The 19,096-nt window shown below is 55.7% G+C and overlaps 2 protein-coding genes across 58 annotated transcripts in view; one reads left to right on the top strand and one right to left on the bottom strand.

Annotated features, from left to right (window-relative positions):
• MAP4 (microtubule associated protein 4) overlaps window positions 1-12,535 on the top strand; it is a 171,719-nt gene extending 159,184 nt beyond the window's left edge. For 9 of the 50 annotated variants that reach the window (XM_021070600.2, XM_021070588.2, XM_021070584.2 and 6 more), the window contains 7 exons: window positions 55-347; window positions 2,059-2,172; window positions 3,990-4,082; window positions 7,206-7,287; window positions 8,242-8,354; window positions 10,049-10,238; window positions 10,461-12,535. In XM_021070600.2, the coding sequence (XP_020926259.1) occupies window positions 55-347; window positions 2,059-2,172; window positions 3,990-4,082; window positions 7,206-7,287; window positions 8,242-8,354; window positions 10,049-10,238; window positions 10,461-10,465 (890 nt within the window). In that variant the 3' untranslated portion in view covers window positions 10,466-12,535. Of the gene's footprint in view, window positions 1-54; window positions 348-2,058; window positions 2,173-3,989; window positions 4,083-7,205; window positions 7,288-8,241; window positions 8,355-10,048; window positions 10,239-10,362 lie in introns of all 50 variants that reach the window. The other 41 variants (XM_021070598.2, XM_021070586.2, XM_005669493.4 and 38 more) reach the window with 7 other exon arrangements.
• A 542-nt stretch (window positions 12,536-13,077) lies between these two features.
• The window catches only part of DHX30 (DExH-box helicase 30), a 30,283-nt gene continuing 24,264 nt past the window's right edge, over window positions 13,078-19,096 (bottom strand). For all 8 annotated transcript variants that reach the window (XM_005669485.4, XM_003132174.6, XM_084988209.1 and 5 more), the window contains 13 exons: window positions 17,325-17,477; window positions 16,196-17,032; window positions 15,871-15,946; window positions 15,681-15,785; window positions 15,253-15,428; window positions 14,885-15,091; window positions 14,714-14,795; window positions 14,450-14,643; window positions 14,169-14,328; window positions 13,915-14,072; window positions 13,719-13,822; window positions 13,502-13,641; window positions 13,078-13,404 (listed from right to left, as the gene is read on the bottom strand). In XM_005669485.4, coding sequence (XP_005669542.1) covers window positions 13,151-13,404; window positions 13,502-13,641; window positions 13,719-13,822; window positions 13,915-14,072; window positions 14,169-14,328; window positions 14,450-14,643; window positions 14,714-14,795; window positions 14,885-15,091; window positions 15,253-15,428; window positions 15,681-15,785; window positions 15,871-15,946; window positions 16,196-17,032; window positions 17,325-17,477 — 2,646 coding nt within the window. In that variant the 3' untranslated portion in view covers window positions 13,078-13,150. The remainder of the gene's footprint in view (window positions 13,405-13,501; window positions 13,642-13,718; window positions 13,823-13,914; window positions 14,073-14,168; window positions 14,329-14,449; window positions 14,644-14,713; window positions 14,796-14,884; window positions 15,092-15,252; window positions 15,429-15,680; window positions 15,786-15,870; window positions 15,947-16,195; window positions 17,033-17,324; window positions 17,478-19,096) is intronic.

Genomic DNA, 19,096 nt, shown 5'->3' with positions numbered 1-19,096 from the left:
TGCTCCCTTTTGCTCTCTCCCCTGAACGATTATCTCTCACTCCTGCCTTTGCAGCTGACTTGAGTCGCCCAAAGACCACCTCTACCACTTCTGTGAAGAAAAGCACCACAGCCCCTGGGGCGGCATCCCCAGCAGGGGTGGCTCCCAGCCGAGTCAAGCCCACAGCCACGGCTCCCCGGCCCTCCGGGACTCCTTCTGTGGACAAGAAGCCTGTGTCGGCCAAGCCCAGCTCCTCTGCCCCGAGGCTGGGCCGCCTGACTACCAATGCTTCTGCCCCTGATCTGAAGAATGTCCGCTCCAAGGTCGGCTCCACGGAAAACATCAAGCATCAACCTGGAGGAGGCCGTGTGAGTCCAGGGAGCTTGGGTCCTCGGCATGCTGGCCCCTGCTTCTTCCCCTACCACATCCAGCCACTGTTCCCCAGGCATGTCCTCACATCAGTCGAAGGGCTCCCCGTGAACAGAGCAGTCCAGACATGGGAGTCAGTGACAAACATTTTCAGCCCAGGCTCTGCCTCTCAGCACAGGGAAAGGGTGGGCTGAGCTCTGGGCTTTCTCTTCTCTCCTGTTCTGTGTGTTGGGGTCTAGGCTTACATTTTTGTTTAGAGGCAAAAGGGTTCTACTTTACGAAACAAACAGTGGAGGCCTCTGAGCCTTGGGAAGATGAGACACTGGGAGTGAACATGGTTGTTGTCGTGGTTCTTAGCCTTGCACTGTGAGCGTCAGGAGAGGCAGAAGATGGACTGCCTCTTTGTTACCCAGGCTGTGTCCTGTGGAGAGTCTGTCGGAAAGAGGATTATTAGGGTGTCCTCTTGTGGCCAGGGTGACTTGCTGCGAGCCTCTGGCTTTCTTGAATAAAAGAACTGTGATCAGATGTTGTGGTGGAAAAGCATGGCCAGCCACAGCACTGCACTATAAGGATTTTCTTGGTACCTCCATCCAGAATTATTCGTTAATTTTTCTTTTTCCTTTTTTTTTTTTTTTTTTGGCTTTTTAGGGTCACACCTGAGGTATGTGGAGGTTCCCAGGCTAGGGGTCTAATCAGAACTGCAGCTGCCGGCCCACACCACAGCCACAGCAACACCAGATCTGAGCCATGTCTGCAACCTACACCACAGCTCAAGGCAATGCCGGATCCTTAACCCACTGAGGGAGGCCAGGGATCGAACCTGCAACCTCATGGCTCCTAATCAGATTCATTTCTACTGCGCCACACTGGGAACTCCCCAAATTATTTGTTAACTCTTAACAACCAAGGGGGTTTGGTGTGTGAAAACAAGTCCATGTTCACAGTCCCTGGATCAGTAACCTTCTTATCTCCTCTATCATTCTCTAGTGCTGAAACCACCACTGCACCGCCTCCCATTCAGGGTAGGATACTTAAATTACTTCTCTTCAGAGCTGTTCAGAAGTGGAAGAGGGTCCAAAATGGGGTAGCATTCTAGTACCATTGGAAGATTCTGATGGAAACTGGGTTAAGGGCCTAAGATTTGCTTTTGCCGAGAGATTATGGCTCTAGTGGACCCAGCCAGGCCTCAGGGCCTGTGGTGCTGATGGCCTACCCCCACTCTCTGCTCTTAGGCTTCCATGGCGCAAAAATTACAAGAAGTCTTGGTGGGGAGTTGAGCAACTCGGTCTGGTGATGAAGGTGTTTTCTGTTCCAATATACCCGAGGGTGTGATGCTTCCCCCCTCTGACCCCCTGTGACCATGACAGCTTGCTTGGAGCATATCAGAACATGGGGAGAGGGGGCATTGTGCTCTGAAAACAATAACATCAGTACACATTCAGAAGAAAATCGCTCACTTAGCACTCCTTCCTGCCCTTATCTATGAATGGTGTCTTGTTCTCTTCCTCGTGCCTCGAAACTGGTCTGCAGCCCCTCTCCCTCCACTTTGGTCTGCCCTGGGGGATGGGTGGGGTTTCTTCCAGGAGCAAGGGTAACCGTCTGCATGGTGGCCTGACCTGGATTCAAGTTCTCTATAGGCTTCTTCCCTTCTTAGCATTTGGGCTTTTATCCTGTTGGTTTGAAATTTGCCCTCCCTTTATCTCCATCCAGGCCAAAGTAGAGAAAAAAACAGAGGCAGCTGCTCCAGCTCGAAAGCCTGAACCTAACGCAGTCACTAAAGCAGCCGGCCCAATTGGCAGTGCACAGAAACCACCCGCTGGGAAAGTGAGTTTTATTTAGACTTTTACCTCTCGAAGGTAAAAGATGGTAAACTCTTTCTTCCAGCCTGAGTCACTTTCCCTTCTATTGCACTTTTTTCCTGTCCTTAACTAGTTTCTACTTCTCCCCATGTTCCCTCCTCTGCGTTTGATGACTCAGGCATCAGAAAACTTTCTCTATTAACCCTGAAAGTTAGCAGAGCTGGGAGCCCAATAGCCCTGTGGGGAATGATTATCCCGCTGGATAAAATGGATCCAAACACTGTTACTTCCTTCACACTGACTTTGATCTGAAACTCACCCATTATGCACACAAATAGAGAACACAGCTTCTTCCATGGTAAGCCATGGCCTGTGTGCTTCAAATTGCACTGAAGGCCCCTCTCCTAGCACTGCCGAGTGCTTCCTTTGTCCAAGGACCTCTGTTCTGAAAGTTGGGATGCTCATCCCCAACGGAAACCCGCTCGGCAGAAGGGAGTGCAGTGTCACCTGGATGGCCAAGCTGAGCGGAAACTCTAGCTTCTTTCCTCTTGCCTCCGCGCCCTGGAGCCAGGCCCCTCCTCTTGCCCTGGGAACCTTTTGCCCTTAGCTGTGGCAGGTGGGTGGACAGGGGCTTCCAGAGAAGCCTGAGCTCCAGCCCTTAGGGCCCAGGGTCGGGGGTCTCAACCCAAGGACTTCGTGCAGTTGGCAGGCCAGGAAGGCTGCACCAAGACTGCTCAGGGCTTCTAGAGGTCCTGGAGGTCTGGTTCAGACCAGGGCTCATTAGGAGGTGGTTTGCTCAGCAGTCCTTCATCATTGACGTTGTGAAAAAGGCAAGAAACGGTTGGAGTTTCTGGTAGATTACTCTGTGAAGAACTCTTCAGTTTGGGGGCTACCTCATTTGCGAAGGGCTCTAAGGAAAGGCAGGAAGGAAGCTTTCTTTTGAGAAGGCTCCAAAAGAATTCTTTGGCCCAGACACTAGAACCTGGAGGTGCCCCCAGATTGTGCCCAGAGTCTGGTCTCTTTGCATGTGAAATTCACAGGGTGCAGGACTGGGCATCGGGGGATTGCAGTAGGGGCTTTACCGTCAAATCAGCAAGAAGACTAGGGAGTTCCCTGGTGGCCTAGCAGTTAAGGATCTGACGTCACTGCTGTGGTGTTGGTTCATTCGCTAACCCGGGAAATTGCGCATGCTGTGGGCATGACTGGAAAAAGAAGAAGACCTAAACCTCCATTGGATTGTGCTTTCTTGAGCCCTGAGACAAATGGGCCACGTGCATGGAGGCGTGGACGCACCTGCAGCTTCGCCCCCTCGTGCCCAGGGCTCTGCGTGGCAGGTCCCGCCAACTGGTCCCTTCCTGTTAGCATCAGATCCCGGCTGGGAGCCAGCTGCCCCCTGCTTCTCCGTGCAGCCTGTGCCTCCCACAGGAGATCTGGCTGTAGCAATTCCAGGCCCTAGATTTAAGGGTGCGGACGGGTCTGGATGAGCAGGGCCCTTGTGGAGAGGAGCCACCGGGTGCTGTGCCCCGGCTCTCGGCGAGGGGGCAGGCGGGGCAGGCAGACAGGATGGGCCTTATGAACCACAGCCACCCGCTCGCAGCAGTGAGGACAACTGTGTAGCACTTTGGACGTGTCTTCTGTCCCTTTGTTCACGTTTTTCACTCTCTTTCCTGCTCCTTCACGTTCCTTCCCTTGTGCTTTTCCACAGCTGCTCTGCTGAAGGTAGGGGCAGAGTTTTAACACCACTTTCTGCTGGTCATTGTGGTCACGTGTGATCTCACTGCCCTGTGTCAGTTCTAACCAGCCCTCCCTTTGTGTTGTTTTTTCTGTTCTCTAACACTCCAGGTCCAGATAGTCTCCAAAAAAGTGAGCTACAGCCACATTCAGTCCAAGTGTGGTTCCAAGGACAATATTAAGCATGTCCCTGGAGGTGGTAATGTAAGTATGAGCTCTGGGCAGCTCGTGTCTGAGCATAGCCCACTCTGGGCCACGCTGGGGAGAGGGCCACCCTTCTGGGCTGGCAGGGCCGCAGCCTGGCCCGGGGCTTCCTCTCAAAGGCAGGCCAGCAGAGGGAGGCGAGCCCCCAGTGCACAAGGGTGTTTGGTCCAGGTGTTTCTGGTGAGCCCCTAAAGGACAGCTGAGTGACGCCCACCTGGCATCTTTCCACCCCTGTGGGTGGTTGGCCTGAGGGGTTCCTCCTGCTGTGTGAGACCTGGTCTGAGCGCCGCAGACATCCAGGTTTCTCCAGAACCCATCCGCGAGTCGTCATTATTGCAGGACCCGTGAGTTCGTGACCGTGTCCGCCTGCCTCTCCCTGCCCATCCCTGCATCTCCAGCGCTCTTTCCCTCTGGCTCCTTCTCCTCCTCTCTCCTTGCCCCCTCCTCCCTCTTTGCTTCCTGTTCTCCCTCCTCCGTGGTTTCCCTTTCTATTCCCTTCTCCTCCTCCTCCTTCCTGTCCCTCCTTTTTTTTCTGTCTCCTTCCCTCTCCCATCCAGACATCCTGTTTTTCATGGTGCTGCTCTGTGCCACCCTTAAGATCTGTGTTGGGGACACGGGTGACTCCAGCTCGCAGGGAGGTCCTGGTCTAGGGAGAGATCGGGTGAAGCACCATTGTCACCTGGCATGTGGAGGGCCAGCGGTGCCTTTCCGCATGTCCCTGAGACTGAGCCACCTCATCCTGGTCTCCCTTGGGTTCATTCAGTCCCTTCTTCTCGTTGCTGACCGGGTTCAGTCCTGCTCTGCTTACCCTTCTCAATTTTGGGCTCCATCCCCCTGCCCCCTCGGCAGTCGTGCCGTCCTGCCCACGGCCTGCAAAGTCCTCCACCCCGCGCTTCCCCTGTGGGGGTGCCGACATGGAGCATCCCTTTCCTGGCCCACATGACCCCCCTTCTGCGCCTGAGCATGACCCCACCACCGGCTCTTCCTGCTGTGGACAGAAACCATACCCTCTGCACTCAGCTGGACTGTGTTGGCCAGACATTAGCCACCTTAGTGCGGACGGCTGGTGGCGGGCGGCTGCGAAGCTTTTAGAGGCAGCATCTGGTTAAGATGGTAAAGATGCATGCAGCCTGTGAGGGGCTCAGGTAGGCACGAGCCCTAGATTTCCTCACAGACTTTGGCCTAGACGAAAACAGAAGGGGAACAGGGATTCTGAGGGAACTGGGTCACTTTGTGTGTGTGTGTGTGAGACACAAAAATGCATTTATATATGTTATGTGGTGTATGTCAGAGCTCTGAAAATAGTCCTCATTTATCTATCAGCTACTGTCGTCCTCCCACACTGCTTACACATGACTTCAAACAAGGTTATTTTTGGCAAGGAAATGTGCTCTTTAAAAGCATTTTTATTTTAGGAGGCTTCCCTCAACAGCAGAGCATTGGGAAACCGCCTGTGACAGTGTTTCCAGGTGGGAAGATGAGAGGAAAAGTCTGGACTAAGGTGCTGTTGTGGCTCCCATCCTCCCCTCAGTAAAGCCACCACAAATACACGTGCCGTGGAAGAAGAATGGCTGCCAGCAGTTACTTACGTAGCTGAACCCAGTGTTAATTTTGTGGCAGTTTTAGTTTCATTTTGCCCTCAAGAGGAGGGGTATTTAATGGGTCCTGAGACCTGTTGGCCGTGCCATTTTTGATACGTCAGTAGGCCCATGGGCCAGGAGCAGACAGTGCAGCAGCGAGGTGCAGGGGATGTGATTGGTTGTGTACAGGCTGTGCAGGCCACCAGATTCGCCTGGGTGGACTTTGGGGCCAGCCTCTGAAGCATGAGAAACACACGTCCTAGGCCAGAGCAGTAAGTAGCACGTGGCTCCCAACAGCCAAAGCATCCAGTGGAGGCAAGTGGCTGAGGCAGGGGGTGAGGAGGGACCATGAGGAAGCAGATTGTGGCTCTTCTGTGTACCAGCCTAGGGAGGCAGAGCTGCAGTCTCAGAGGCCCGCAGGCTTTGTCAAGTGAGTGAGATGCAATTAAGCTGTTAAAAACATGTGTTTTTCAAACATGTACAACAGTAGGAAAATGGTAAGGTAAACCAGATGTACTTTTTACTCAGCCTCATGTGGTATCTTTGTGGCTGGTTTTATCTACATATGCCCACCCCAGTATTTTAAGGCCAGTGCTAGTCACATCTGTTACTGGCAAATACTCCGGGATATAGCTTTAAAAGATTAGAACTGTCTAATAGACATATATATAATATGAAACCTGATAACATGTTAAACGGGTTTGCTTATTTGAATCAGGATACAGGTAAGGTCCCTAAGCTGTGACTGGCTCATTTGTCTCTTAGCATCTTATTTCTTTGACTCTTTCGTTGTCTCATTCATTTTTGTTAGTGCTATGTTTCCTGAGTAAACTGAGTGGTTTGTCCTAGAATTTGGATTCTGCTGATGACATCCGCCTGGTTTCACTTAGCCTCTTGCTTTTGTTCCACGGTTTTCTTTAGATCGATTCAAGTTTGGTTTTGTCCCCCACATTTTTGCAAGACATGCATAGGCAGTGGTTTCTCTCAGGAGAAACAACTTGTGGTCTTGTCTCCTTGTGGTGCTGGCAGCTGGCAATGTCCCAGGCCTGGCCCGTGAGAGCCTAGCTCGGTAGAGATGTGCCGTGCTGAGCCTCTGTACTCTCTTCCCTTCTCTACTTACCGCCTGGAACACGTCTGTGAAGCGAAACGCCCCTGCGTCAGCTCCTCTCACTGAGGACTAGGCTTCCCGAGTGGAACACTGGTCAGAGATGTGTGGGCTCCACCCCCTGGCAAGAGCCCAGCCTTGGCGTATGACCTCTGCGGACTCCTCACAGGTCATCTGGGGCTGGTGCAAGATGAGGTCATTGCTGAGAACAAGTGGTGGCTTGGTGTAGGCAGCTTCCAGGCTAGTGGCTGGGGAAGTGCACTTCTCCTGCTGTTGTGGGAGAATTGCAGCCTTGTTGGAAAGATGAGACAAAGCACGGGCTGCTGCTTTGATGGAAACAGGTACTCTGTGAATGGTGTCTGCACAAGGAGCAAGGCAGTTGGACCTGACAACACACCCTCACTCTGAGGCAGTCATTTTTGGTGTTTTTCTCCTCAGGTTCAGATTCAGAATAAGAAGGTGGACATCTCTAAGGTCTCCTCCAAGTGTGGGTCCAAGGCTAACATCAAGCACAAGCCTGGTGAGTAGAGCGCTCCACACCCAGGACACAGCAGTGGAAACAATACAGTCCTCAGTCCTTGTCGGAAAGGGATGCTGATCTCTTAGTTGGAGGAGAAGCTGCCATTTGCACGGCAGCATCTTGAGCACCTGCTGTGTACATTGTGCAGGAGCCGCTGCTGAAGGAGCTCTCGAGAGTGGGGGCTGGGCCTCCCTGTCAGATTCACAAGCAAAGGGTGTCCCCAGCAGAGAAACATTGACAACCAGCTCCAATAAGAGACAGCCATTCAGGAGTGTCGCCTCAGCCCATAGGCACGGGCCTTGTGAGCACAGCGATGCAGGCTTTTCTTCTAGCTGCACATGTGGCCGGCCCCCTCGCAGAGGTCTCTGAGCAGCTGGCATGTTGGCTGAGCAGGGCCTGCGCTCTTGCCTCGGATCTGCCCTCAGGCTCATATGTCCTGGTCCCCAGGGCTGGATGTCAGCAGCAGCAGACACTGGCTGGCAGGTCTGGTGTTTCAGGTCCGTCATCCCAGGCTACCTAAGGTGAAGGCAAAGAAAATGCCCTTCCCTCTCAGCAAAAAGAGTTGTCCATTTGTAAGATGGACAACTTAAAAGGATCAAAACACTTTGGCCCTTAACTGACCCTCCTTCTTGGTCATTTCTGGAATATCCACTCTTGGGAGATGGTTCCTTCCCTAGTGAGTGACGTGAGGTCCAGTTTTTGCCAGACAGTGGTGGTGAAGATAACTTTCCTCCTCTCTCTCTGCGTGGCGAGATTGCCTCTGCCTAACTTGGAGAAGAGGAGCCCTATTTGGCCAAGTATGTGTTCACTGTGCCTCTTTGTCCTCAGAGTCACCAGGAGCAGGTCACATTTTCCCCTTTCTGGACTGGGCACAGTCCAGTCCTTGGCCAGCCTCCTGGCTTTTCCCGTAGAGGCATTTCTCCCCTGTAGCCACCAACTCCCTTTTGGTTCCAGGTGGAGGAGATGTCAAAATTGAAAGTCAGAAGTTGAACTTCAAGGAGAAGGCCCAGGCGAAAGTGGGATCCCTTGACAACGTGGGCCACCTGCCTGCAGGTGGTGCCGTGAAGGTAGTGAATAGGTGCCCAGGGGGAGGAAGCTCGGGGGGTCGGGTTGTGTGGCTGGAGTCTGGGTCCCAGCAGGTGGGCGCCTGTCACCGCCCCTCAGTCTCCACTTGTCGTGTTTCCCCTGCACCATCGCTGTTTCCATTGTCTGTCATCAGTCCAGAGCAAGGTAGGAGGGGTAAAGGGGCCCTACCCAGTCATCCCAGCCCTGTCCAGCTGGAGGCAGCACCTTCTCCTCAGACCCACGGCCGGCCTTACTGTTTGAGTCCATCTCGGCCATCTCCAGAGGGACAGGGCTGGGGCAGGGTCCCCTGGCATCCCTCTACTCTGGAGGCCCGTGCGGCCAGGAACTGGAGAGCACTCGAGCAGCGGGGCATCCAGCCCTGAGCCTGGCTGGGCCTCTCCTCCCTTCCCTCCTCTCTTCCCTCCCCCTCCTTCCATAGAACTGTAAGATCTTGTGTGTGCCAAGATGCTGTCTGTCCTGTCAGCGGGTGGGGAGCCCATGCAGTTAGCATCTTGCAGGCTTCTGAGCCTGCTGATGGCTGTGGCTGCTCGGGGAGAGAGGACCAGAGGGGCGCTGTGGGCCTTCCTCCTGCAACTGACTGCCTGGTGTGGGTCCTTCCCAGCCCTTGCTCTGTCCTGTGCCCTCAGGGCTCCATTTGAAGCCCTGACTGACGCCTGTGACCACTGGGGTTCCCACTCTGTCACAGGCTCTCAGGTCATGCTCCGTACCCTGTGAGGAGCTCCTCTCTGGTTCGTCTCTTGGGGGTGCTAACTGGAGTGAAGTCACTTGTCCCAAGCCACATGATTGAGGGTGTGTGGACCAGGGCCCTCACCTGGGCTTTTCTGACCCCCAATCTTGTGGACTTTATTCACATTACCTCCTTTTCTTAGCACTTCTGGAACTATTTTGCCAACAGGGAGGCCCAACTCTTGCACAATTCTGATTAAAAACCACCATGGAGTCTTCTTTTGTCCCCTTTGGGCATTCCGGGCTCAGGCGTGCCAGCTCATCCGTGCCTCCACCCCTCCCACCCCCAACACTTGACTCTCACTGGGTGTCCACTCTCCCCCTAAGTCCATCCCCTCCAGGTCCCAGAATGTTGCCCAGCACAGAGGAGGCCTGTGTCAGGGGTTCAAGAAGGATGGATCAACAGGCAGGGCTGCCCTGGGAGTGGCTGAGAAAGCCTCTCTGAACACATGGTGTGTGTCAGGAGTGCCCCGGGGTCCCTTAGGTCTGAGGTGGCAGCCTGCACCCCTCAGGAACCGAGTTTCAGCTCCTTGAGCCTACTAGCCAAGTCCAGACCGCCAACTGGAGATTGTCGCTCAGGTTTTTTGCTAACCATCTGCTGCAACTGCAGTTTTGGCCTGGCATCAGTCAGCCCTGTTGAGAAGCCGGGCACCTTTTGCCTGGCATCTGAGAGGCTTCAAAGCCTTGTGGCTCCCAGAGTGTGTCATTAGACACGCTTCCCTGCCCCAGAGCCTGTGTTCCTGCCCTGCCCCAGCTACTCAAGCCAGGAGTTTGAGGCTGGGGGAGGGTGGGGAGCAACTGGTCCGTACTCCCCAGGTAACTGTGAACCTCGAGCTCGTGGGGCTGCGGGGTGGGCTGGGGCTGGGGCTTTGTGTGAAACCCACCGCCATTGCCATCCCACTCCCTCCCCGACTGACCCTGCACTGTCTCCCCCACTGTTTCATTGTAGACTGAGGGCGGTGGCAGCGAGGCCCCTCCGTGTCCGGGCCCCCCTGCTGGGGAGGAGCCTGCCATCCCTGAGGCAGCGCCTGAAGCTGGCGCCCCCACTTCAGCCAGTGGCCTCAGTGGCCACACCACCCTGGCAGGGGGTGGTGACCAAAGGGAGGCTCAGACCTTGGACAGCCAGATCCAGGAGACAAGTAAGTGGCTGGGCTTGGCCTGAGGGCCTGCCAGGGGCCCTGCCACTGGCTACAAATTGAAACTCCTTTGTTTTCTGACTAGAGTGTGGCCTGAATTTTAACGAAGCAACCTTTTATTTTCCAGGCATCTAATGATGACATTCTGGTCTCGTCTTCCATCCTGTGTCCCTCCTCTTGTCTCCCCTGTTACCCTCTCCCTTCCCTCCTCCTGTGTCACTGCAGATTGAGACCTACAGGCTGACGTTCCGGGCAAACGCCAGGGCCCGCACCGACCACGGGGCCGACATTGTCTCCCGCCCCCCCCACTTCCCTGGCGGCCCCAGCTCAGGCCCCCGGGTGGCCGGCTCCCTCTCCCAGGCAGCCCTCTAGGCCCTCCCCACTCCTGCCTTGCTTGCCACCCCCACACTCCTTCCACTCCGAGCCACCCAGGCCCAGCTCCCTGCTTAGCTCCGATCCTCACCAACATCCTCACCATTGCGCCATTGCACTGTGGAGAAGGTTGGGTGGGAAATGGGTGGGGGAGGCTAATTTGGGATCTCTGGGGATCGGGGTGGGCTGGGGTGAGGGGAGCTGGATTCCAACCACTTCTTTGTTTGGGTTTTTTGGACCAAACCCAAGAAAAACTGACATACCCTCCCTCCTCGCTGGGTCCCCCTGGAGGGAAGAGTGGAAGTGGGTGTGTACTCGGTAGCTGGGCGCTGACTGTCCCTTGGAGCCGCTAAGCCACTGCCTCTCCCTTTGACCCCACAATGGTGCCCCCCATGCAGGTGGCACCAGGCGCCTCTTGCTGCCCCTCCCACAAGTTAGCAGGGTCAGTGCTGCCTGTCCCCAGTGCTTCTCATACTTGCCTAGCTGCTGTCACACTTTGTTTTATCCTTTTTTCTGGTATTTTTTTGTTTGTTCTTAAATAACCTAAAAACCGGTGGAGTAGTTTTGCAGGTTGAAGCCATGTCTAAATGAAAGTCCTCAGTAGGTGTTAAAAGAGACAGGGAGGGGAGATCCTGAAGCTTCCAGCCGAGAGGTCAGGCACTGGGGGCCTGTCCTGGCTTGAGCAGCTCAGGTGGGCCCCCCGGAGGTGGTATGGGTGGGGCAGGCACAGTGTGAGGCCCATGGCCTGGAGAGCAGGCAGGGCACGCTAGGGGCTGGTCAGTGTGGACTGGTGGTTCCGGCATTGTGTGTGTATGCTGCTTTTCTTTTCTAACCAAGAGGCTGGTTTTGGCATCTGTGTCTGTCTCATTCCCTGGGATCTGGTGGGAGACACGGGGGCTGGAAGCGGGCCATGGAGGTCAACCTCTTTCAGGCCTGCAGCCTTGGACACTCAAGCCCTACGTTGCCAGCGAACCCAGGATGTCCAGAACTCATATGGATAGTGGGGAATCAGGTCTGGAAATTTGAAAATAAGGATATGAGATGGACCATCCTGCCTCCCTTATAAGAGGAGGAGAGGGGAGACCAGCCTGAGGGTGGCATGTCCCAGCCAGGCCTGGTCTTGGGATGGCTGCAATGATGAGTCCCGGGAATTGTATTGACACGAAGATTCTTATTGCACTTGTATTTTTTTGTATTAAAGTTTGCATGGTTTCTAATAAAGGATTAAAACATAACAGTTTGTAGTGAAATGGCCTGAGAGTCTCCAGGGCTTCTCCTCTGGAAGAGCATTTTCTGCAGTGCAGACTTGCTGCCAAGGAGGCTGCCACAGACTTGGCCCCTCACCTTCCCCACCTCAGCTCCCAGTGTCCCTTGGCACAGAGAAGGTGGGGGCTTGAACTAGGTTTGATCGATGGCTGTGGCAGGTTCTCTGCATTTCCAGGGTTAGCATTTTCTTCAGGCAGGTCTGACACCACATCCCCACTTCCCCAGGCATAGACCTGATGCCCCTGGGAGGGGGTGTCAGGAGACAGTGGGATGACAGTGCCAGGCGTAAAAGTACCTGCTCCCCCCACATTGATCCTGGGGCCAAAGGGATGCTGAGGTGGACAGCAGCCTCTGGATCCTTTTACTCCTTTGGCCAAGGATGGGGTGGGAGAGGACCCCAGTGGAGAGCTCTCGTGGGGGTGCTGGAGTGGTCAGTGTTCTGAAAGGTTGTGTGGTCGCAGCTCCCTTGAAGGGTCCCACAAGCCAGAGAATCTGAGAAGGCAGGTGGGACCAGAGGCCCTGTGTGCTGTGTACTGCTCTGTAGCCATTGCGGGTGGGACTTTTCTGTACTTCCCGATTTGCTTATGGCTCAGCCATTACCTGTATCCATCTGTGATTCTGTTTAACCATTTTCGGAGTAAATAAAGCTCTTGTGCCCCATACAGGCCTTGTCTTCTGTATGTCCTGGTTGTCCACACCTCCAGCATCGGTGACCCCACCCCCTCTCAGCGATTCCCTTGCATGGAGGGAGTGGTATATAGCATATGCAGTCTTGACTTCAGCCCCTCACCAAAGGTTAGGGCCTTATGGGGCCTTGGCTGCTTATGGAACTTTTCCATCTGCCTGGACTAGGTGACAGCCAGGCTGAGGGAGGCTCCACACTGGGCCATACCCCAGGAAGAAAAACCTAGGGCAGGGGCTGCTCAACACTAGCTGTCCTCACCTGCAAGAACAGTGCCTATGAGCGGCCGTGGCAAGGACTAGGCTGGGCCAAGCAGCACAAGCCAGTAAGCTGTACAGGTGGCTGGAGCTCCTGAGGAGTAAGTTCTAAGCCCCTCCTTGCCCTAAAATTTTTCTTCCCCATGCCCATCCCAGGGGATGTCCTCTCTTCCTTGCCTTCCTATTTCCTCTCGCTTTGGGAAGCTGTGGCCCCCAGCCCAGAGCACTAAGGCCCTGAGAGAGGAGCCCCAGTGGATAGCGATGCTCACAAGGGATAAATAGAACTTTATTTTAAATAAACATTTTCACTCTGTACATGGCCCCAGCAGACACGGGGCTCAGTCATCAGCTGTCTTGCGCACATCAAAGCTGCCACAGGGCCCGCGCAGCAGCTCTGCCAGCAGGGCCAGCAGCTGCCCATGTTCCTGTTGCACACAGGGCGGCAGGGTAGCCAGCTCACTACGCAGGCTCCGCTCCACCATGCGGCCCAGGGCCCGGCGCAGCTCCCGCAGCAGCCGCACGGTACGTGAGTCGCCCTCCAGCCTTAGCAGGTCGCTGTCACTGAGGGAGATGGTGGCCCGGCGCCCGTCATCTAGAGGAAGGGAGAGACCAGGGGAGCTGGGTGAGGTCAGTCCCCTGAGGAGAAACCAGCTGAAGAGCGGTGGGACAGGAAGGGTCCAAGTACCCACCACGGATGTGGACGTCCCCATCTGTCAGTAGCAGCACAGCCAGTGGGTGCACCTGGGAGGAGTCCCGAACGAAGACGCTGCCATTGGACTTGACGGCCATGAAATACGTCAGCCATCGGCTCCGTAGTCGTGTGGCCTCCCTAGGCAACAAAGGGCTGGGTAAGCACCCTCCACTGAACCTCTCCCGCCGCCCCACCTCAGCCTGACGGTGTCCCACCTGTTAATGGTCGACTTGTGCAGCAAGATGTTGCCAGATTTGGTCCTGTAAGTGACACTGTTGGGCTTGAACTTGCCCTGCCGGGTCACCTTGCCTTGCCTCACCTGCAAGGATGAAGGAAGACGTGGGTGGGTTGAGTAAGGCACGGGGAGGGCAGAGAGGCTGGGGCCTGGTGCCCCTTCCCCCAGGGCAGCACCTGGATGAGGTTGGGGTAGAGACCCGCCATCAGTACACCCTTCACCAGCTCCTCCTCTTCACTGTACTCATTGCACTGGGCAGAGGCCAGCGTGCAGTCTGAGGGCTTCCCTACCAGGAAAGCCTCATATATGTTCTCTGAGAACTGCTTGATGAGTCCTGGGGAGGCAAAGTCCGGGTGAGCCTAGGGCACCTTGGGTCACAGCTGGCTGTGCCCAGGCCCAACGCAAGTGGGAAGGGTGGGACCCTGCTGACCATGAATGAAGCGCAGGCTGGGCGCGTAGAGCAGGTTTTCCTCCAGGTAGTTCTCCCGGGAGCTGCGGTCCTGCCAACGCAGCACCTCCTCCCAGCCAGACACAGCCCGCACGAAGGCCAGGTGGTCACTGCCACTGTCGTGGCTCAACAGCGCCTTCACCTGGAAGGGCAGGAGGATGCTGGAGTCACAGGGCAGGGGCCGGCAGAGGCCACCTCTGAGCAAGAGGTGGTGAAGGGCCAGAAGGGAGAGCGGAGGGCCACGCGTAGGCACAGGGTCTGACCTTGTCCACCTCCGCCCGGTTCTGCAGGCTGCTGCTGAAGGGGTCTCGGGTGAGGCAGGAAACAACCACTAGCAGCGGGTGGAGGCAACGGAAGATGGCGGCCAGCACTATGGCCTTGGCCAACCGTGGGTCGGTGGAGATGTGAGCCAGGCGCTGCCCCAGGGTGGTCAGGTACTCCCGCTGGTCCAGCACCCCTGCAAGCTCAGCTGTCAGTCCCGCCCTAGAGAGCCACTCCGAAGCCCGGCCTGGCCCAGCCCTACTCACCAATCTCTTGGAGCAGGATCACAGCCTCATCCACTGCTTTGATGTTTGGACTGTCCACAGCCTTGGAGAGGAACTCCACTGCCTACAGCACGAATGAGCCAGAGCCCCCATCAGCCCTCGCCCTGCCCTGCCTGTATGTCCCCAGGGCTTACCCCACCTGCCTCTACGCACCGTCTTCTCAGGCATGTGGATCTTGGCTTGCAGCACCAGGTTCTCGAGGGGTGTGCGCAGGATTTCTGGCACCTGGAAAGGGACCATCTTCTCCAGCCGGCTCCTCGGGAAGAGGTGATAGGCAAAGCCTGACTGGCAGCGGCCTGCCCGGCCCCGGCGCTGGATCACATTGGCTCGTGACACCCACACAGTCTCCAAGCAGGACACCTGGGGGAGGGGCACGTGAGCAGCCGCCCAGATCCCCTGGTCTTGCTCAACCACAACGTCCCCCCCACACAAGCCTAGTGAGACCCCACAAGTGTGGCCTTCTCCAGACACACTAGGCCAGGGTAGGGCTCGCTGGGTCTGGACCAGGAGCTGAGTGGCACCTTGGTCTTCAGGTCGTAGCGTTCCTCCTTGTGCAGACCACTGTCTACCACGTGCACGATGTCATTGATTGTGATGGAAGTCTCGGCAATGTTGGTGGCCAAGACAATCTTGCGCACCCCGACAGGAGGCTGCTGGAATATGGCCTTCTGGTCCATCATGGGGATGTTGGAGTGCACTGGCGGACAGCAAGAACACATTGGTCGTGAGCAATGCTCCCGCCAAAACCTCCCCATGTGAGGGCAGGCAAGGATTTTGACACTATCTTGATGAAACTGAGGTCTAAATCAGTAACACCACCAGTAGAAATCACAAAGACAGCAAAAAGTAGTGCAGCCTGGTAAGAAACTCAAGGCCCTTGAGCCCCAGGTAGAGTCCACCTCCAGTACAAAGGGCAGCTGAGTGTCAGGGGCCATTCCCACACTCTCACCTGGCAGGATGAGGTACTTGCTCTCATGCATGCCCAGGGCCTCCTGGAGGCGTTGCTGCACTCCTTTGATCTCCTGCCAGCCAGGCAGGAAGCAGAGGATCCCACCTGTAAAGAGGCCCTGAAGGCATGAGCTGGTGGCTCCCAGCAGATGGAGGGCAGGCCGGGTACAGGCAGAGGGGCAAGTACCCACCTGGCTCCCCGCGGGCATCAATGTGCAGAACGAGATCAGTGACGAGGTCCAAATCAAGAGCACATTCATCCTCAGACTGGGATGGGGGAAGAGAGGCCACAGTCACAGCCCCAGGGGCCAAGGGTCATGCACAGGACAAGGCCACCGTGGCTCGGTGAGGCCAAGGCACGTGACACATCACCTCCAACCCTTGCCACACCCTTATCTAGCAGGCCTGATGGTTCCCATTTCTAGCAAGGAAACCAAGGCTTGCTTGGGAAAGAGGGGAATTCATGGAGCAAAGGTCGGGAGCCGAGGGCAGGACGGGGCAGGTGCAATCCCTCACCTCATGGTGCCGGTGCCTGTGTGGGTACTGGTGCTTGCCCAGCTTGGCCAGGATGTCCTCCAGGTAGTGCTCCTTAACGGGGTACATGAAGCCGGGCACCTTGATGACAGGGCAGCCACCAAAGTAGCGGGAAAAGCGCTCATTATCGCCGGTGGCACTCATGAGCACCAGCCGCAGGGCTGGGTTGAGCCGCTGCAGGCCCTTGAGCAGGATTAGCAGGAAGTCCGTGTTCACATCCCGCTCGTGCACCTCATCCACAATGACGTGGCTCACACCCTCCAGGCTGGGGTTGCTCTGCAGCTTCCGCAGCAGGATGCCCACGGTGCAGAAGAGCAGGGCCCCACCTCGCGCCGGAGGCTTGCTCTCCAACCGCACCTGGAAGCCCACGTTCCGGCGCAGGGAGGGGCCCAGTTCATGGCTGACCCGCTGTGCCACGGACACAGCCGAGATGCGGCGCGGCTGGGTGATGATCACGTTGCAGCGTGCGCCTCGGCCCTCGGTCACGTAGCGCTCCAGCAGCAGCTGGGGGATGCGCGTGGTTTTCCCACAGCCCGTGTCACCGGCAATGACCACCACCGGGTGCTGCTCGATGGCATTGAGGATAGTGTCCCGATGAGGGTCCACAGGGAGCTGGGGGGCTTCCTGCCAGACCGGCCCTCGCCGTCGCCACAGCTCCAGCAGGTTCTGACTCAGTCGCAGCTCCTCAGCTTCAGACAAGGGCACGTAGGGCTTGCCTGTGATAGGGTCACTCAGGGGCCCTGAGTCCTTGCCCAAGGGCAAGATGTCGTCACCCTGCAGCCGGAGCTCTGGGGAAATCCATGAATTGTCCACGGGGTACTGGCGGCCAGACAGAGCAGCAAAACGGTGAAGAAAAATACCTTCTCATTTACCCGCAACCAGCCCCTCCACACGCTTCATCAGGGCTGGAGGCTGTGGCCCAACCCACTGGGCAGGACTACCCCAGGACACGTGTGGACAAGACTGGACTGCTCAGGGAAACGGTGCTCCCAGGCACCCTTGTGGGGTCCCCAGTGGGGGAAGTGGGGATTCACTACCGCCTGCTGCAGGCGGAGGCTTTCAGTCTGGGGAGATGCAGACAGACAGGTGAGGGGATGGGGGGTTCTCTTACATGGTTCAGGAAGGTCTCTATCTTGCGGAGGATGGGCTCAGGCACCTGGATGGTACACGGCCGGCGCTGGGTCTCGCCCAACTCGCGCAAGGAGGCCAGGTTATACATGGCATGGGTAAGCGGCTCATTGTTCCGGTCCACCAGGCCCAGGCTCTGCAGAGAGGACACATACTGCTTGGTCTACGCTCGTCTCTCCAGAGCTAACCCAGACCTGCTCAGGATCTCCAGAGGTTGTGCAGAGCAACCTCTTTTCTAAGACATTCTGGGTTTGAGCTCACATGGTACAAGAAGCAGAAATTAAGAACCAGGAAAATCCAACTGTCTACCCCCATACATACATACATACATATGTATACACACACACACACACTCACTCATTAAAAATCATTCAAGAAAAATAAGACCTGACATGTCTGAGAACAGCTCCCACTTACCCAGGTTGAGTGCCTCTGCGCAACCTCTCCCTGAGCAGCCAAGCCCCCACAGCAGCCATCCCACCTCCATGAATTCCCAAGACTGACCTCCTGGAGACAGGAGAGCCAGGCCCTTACGGCCCCTACAACACACCTCACAGGCTCCTCTCCTGCCTCACCAACCTTCCACAGCCTTCCAGGCCCAGCTGCCACACCATCTGCATGACACCCACTCCATCGGTGACCCCATCATACAAATGGACATGGCAAGCCCTCTGCTTACACAACTTAATATGCCACTGGAAGGGAAACTGCGTCTTACTTCCCTAAATGCCTAAGACCACCTCACCAGAGATAAAGCATTCCACATATCAGGCAAACGTGAAAACCTGCCATTTTCCCCTATAGTCTATCAGGTCTGGATTCCACTTTCCAAAGCCCTGAGCAAACACTCCCCTTTAAGAAGTCTATCACCTCAGGGACAAACTCCCTTCCTCTAGTCCCAGGATCATGAGGTGTCAGCAGGTCACTTGCTGCAGGAGAGGCCGCCTCCTTCCTAGGACTAGGGAGAGAATTTAGGTGCAGCCTCTCTGACCGGGCAGCCAGCTGCTCCATAACACTGCTGCCACCTGGAAGCTTGTGCCTTCCTCAGACAGACCTCTCCACGCTGGGGGGCTTCTCCTCACTGTTTGCATCTTATCAAGTTAAAATTCAGACAGCCTTGAAGTTCTCCCAGTTGGCCCCAGTTCTGTCCTTCTGAGCCACAATTAACAACACATCCATTCCCTCTCACTGCTTACCTGACCCCATCCCTCTCCAATTCTCCAGGATCTTGCTACCCCTTAACCATCAGCTGTATCTAAAATTCAGTTCCTAGAACCAAACAGGCACCAAAACCATATGACCATCCAGAGTAAAACAGGGCCTTTTTCCTCTTGTTCTACCAACCAGTCTGGGTTCAGAGTACTAACTCGCACTATTGGACCATCGGCTGACATCCAAAGCTGTTTCAAAAGGACTGCCGGCTGTAAGCCACACTGCCTTCACCTGGATATTGACCCCTTCAATCTTCATCCCAGATAAATGTCTCATTGTTTGTTTTGGCCACAAAGCCCAAGTTACCAAGATCTTTCTAGACAATAGGTCTTCCCTCAACATAGACATCATTCCTCCAGCTCAATGTCATTCAAAATGATGAGCACGTCTCCTCCTGGCCTCACCCCGTTTCCAGGAGACAGTGCAGGTCCCAGGCAGAGCACCTGCAAAGGGGCTGTGGAAAGCAAGGTCTGTATACCAGATACTCTTGTGCCCAGGCCAAAAGCCTGGCAGTGGTAGATTTCATTTCTTGGAAAAGTGGAC

The sequence above is a fragment of the Sus scrofa genome, chromosome 13 (assembly GCF_054392235.1).
Source record: "Sus scrofa isolate SSC_HxYL_T2T_F1_AM1 chromosome 13, Sscrofa_HxYL_maternal_Yorkshire_Landrace_v2.0, whole genome shotgun sequence".
In the NCBI taxonomy this organism is placed as follows: Eukaryota; Metazoa; Chordata; class Mammalia; order Artiodactyla; family Suidae; genus Sus; species Sus scrofa.
This window is presented reverse-complemented; position numbering and strand designations above follow the sequence as displayed.